The following is a 2,524-nucleotide window of genomic DNA, read 5'->3' as shown; positions in this document are numbered from 1 at the left end:
AATTAGTTTTATTGGAAATTTAGTAAAAAAAAATACAATTAACTAACTTTTAGTTTTGGCTTATTTGTTAATTTACTAATGACCTGTTAAATTTTTATTGAAAGTAAAAAACTGTATTTATTATTTTTCAAAACTCTTATATATTATAAAATGATTTGAAATTCAGCTATTACTTAATCTCAATATTGCATAATGAAATTGAACATGAAGTTGAATTGATTGCCAGTATTTAATATCTTATCTACTGATGAAGTCTCCACGTCAGTTTATAATTAGAGTAAACATATTCAACATTGACTAATTAACTCAAATATTTAATATTATTAAAATTTTATTGGTGTTCAAAGTTCATATATTTTCCTTTTCTCTATTTCTTTTATAACTTTTTATAATTTACTATAATATTCATTGATTAGACTTAATTTTATAATTACATTTTATATTCTTTTTATAGGAAACTGCTTGCAAACTAGTGGGTGGTCCCTCTATTCTTCATTAGAGTTAATCTAATCAGCATTTAGCTGTGTAAATGATTTTATACACTCTGATGAAAACTATGACATAAAAAGAACGCTATAAATCTAATGTTATTAGTCCAGGAGGGGGGATAAATGGCACAAGTTACATCACCAAAATATTTAGGTGGGAGGTAGTTAAGGGCTATTGCAGGAATCTTCAGAAGGAACCATATTTTTGTGCAATTTCAATTTGAGTGACTTTCAAACCAGAGAAAAATCCACTAATGCACCTATACTTATTCTATAGAAACAAAACAAATATATAGATTGAAGTGATATTTTACTTCCCTTGTCCAATAAAATCATAAACATGAGAAAATGTTAACAAAAGAAAGACATTTAAAAAAGACATTGGAGATTGGACAATTAAATGTGAATATTATAAAAAATATTTAAAAAGTTGATTAATATTAGTATCCTGAAGAAAAAATTATTATCTTGATGATAAAAAATATATATATTTCTTATATGAATTATGTATTAATATAAATTAAAAATTATGTACGATTTATAAATTATTCTTATGAAATATAGGATTATTAGATGTTTTAAATAGTGTATTAATGTATTATGTTGATAAATAACATTAATTTAGTCATTTGTATGTGAAATGAATATTTTTACTTTTTGGGTTATAAATTTAAATATTTGAATATCAGAATGATTTTTTTAAATTAAAAAAAAAGACTTTGACTTCCATCAAAACAGCCCTGACGAAGTCCTGCAACGTGGGGCGAAACGTTGACTCAATAAAAATAGTATATCCATTTACTATTTGAGTTTTTTTGACCCACCCGGACCATATTCCATTCATCTATACACACGGTCAATCAACAATTTTCCAAAAAAAAATTATAGTTTTTATAAAAATAATGAAGTTTCCACACTTATTTTTTTTTTGTATGTAGTTATCCTGAAATCTGTCTGAATTGGTGCATTTTGGAACTAAACACACTGTCAGTTTGCAAAGTTAAGTTTTAATGCAGTTTTGATTTATTAAAAAGTAAATTAAAATAGAAGATAAAACAATTTTGAACAAATAATGGAGACAAATGATAATGTAATCTCTTGAGCTTTCTATCGGTTATCAGATAACAAGGTTTGTTTACATCAGTTCTATACTCACTCTGTCTATGTTTTATATTTGATTTCTGATTGTTTACATTTCTTTTACTTATTTGAAAAAAAATTTACTTAGGTCTTTGAATGCCAGATAATTAAATTTTATTGAACCAAATATCAATGATTTATCTTCCAATTTCATAGAATAAATTCTTTTATTTTATTTTTTATTTTTGTTAATGTTTCTTTATTTTACATAGCTAGATATATTTTCATACACATTGTTGTTGTTTTTTTAAAAAGGCAAGTTTTCCATTAATTTCAAACTTCATTAATGACTAAAAAAAGATTTTTAAAATAACTTTTTTTCCTATCAAAACAACTCATTATCAACTTGGAATATTATATGGAATATTATCAATTTCGGAAAACAGTTATTCTTTATTTTATGTATTTTTCACATTAAGTTTTGTACAAAAATTATTTCAAAGAGATAGAAACCACCAGGATTTTTGAACACTTGTTTTTACCACTTTCACTTCAGAAATTTTTTCAAATAGATAGTTGTTATCTTATCTCATCTTAGCATAACCACCTCAATTATAGTAATCTTATTTGTGAATTATTAGTGACCGTGAGTGAACCAACAATGACTACTATAAAATTTAATATCAGAAAAGTTACAAAGGAGGACAGCAATGAACTATTTCGACTAATTAAAGTAAGATTTTAACAGCAACTTTATCAAGTATTTTTTATTTTTGGTGAATATAAAATATAGGCAGTATCTAATTCATTAATTATAAAGTATTTTTTTAGGAACTAGCTGATTATGAAAAACAATCAAGTTCGGTCACAAATGATACTAAAAGTAAGAGCACAAAGTTGTTGTCAAATTTATTGTTCAACAATAAAAATATAAATAAAGTAAATAATGAAATTAA

The 2,524-nt window shown here is 24.1% G+C and overlaps 1 protein-coding gene across 2 annotated transcripts in view; it reads left to right on the top strand.

The window, feature by feature from the left end:
* The first annotated feature begins 1,482 nt into the window (after nt 1–1,482).
* Nucleotides 1,483–2,524, top strand: part of LOC106677435 (uncharacterized) — a 6,512-nt gene continuing 5,470 nt past the window's right edge. The window contains exons 1-3 of one of the 2 annotated variants that reach the window (XM_067046604.1): nt 1,483–1,617; nt 2,210–2,301; nt 2,400–2,451. In XM_067046604.1, the coding sequence (XP_066902705.1) occupies nt 2,230–2,301; nt 2,400–2,451 (124 nt within the window). In that variant the 5' untranslated portion in view covers nt 1,483–1,617; nt 2,210–2,229. Of the gene's footprint in view, nt 1,618–2,001; nt 2,302–2,399; nt 2,452–2,524 lie in introns of those variants that run through there. The other variant, XM_014415365.2, reaches the window with a different exon arrangement.

This window comes from Halyomorpha halys, unplaced genomic scaffold, assembly GCF_000696795.3.
Source record: "Halyomorpha halys isolate HHAL.00 unplaced genomic scaffold, Hhal_1.1 Scaffold99.1, whole genome shotgun sequence".
Taxonomy (NCBI): Eukaryota; Metazoa; Arthropoda; class Insecta; order Hemiptera; family Pentatomidae; genus Halyomorpha; species Halyomorpha halys.
The sequence above is the reverse complement of the archived record's forward strand: the minus strand, read 5'-3'. Positions and strand labels throughout refer to the sequence as shown.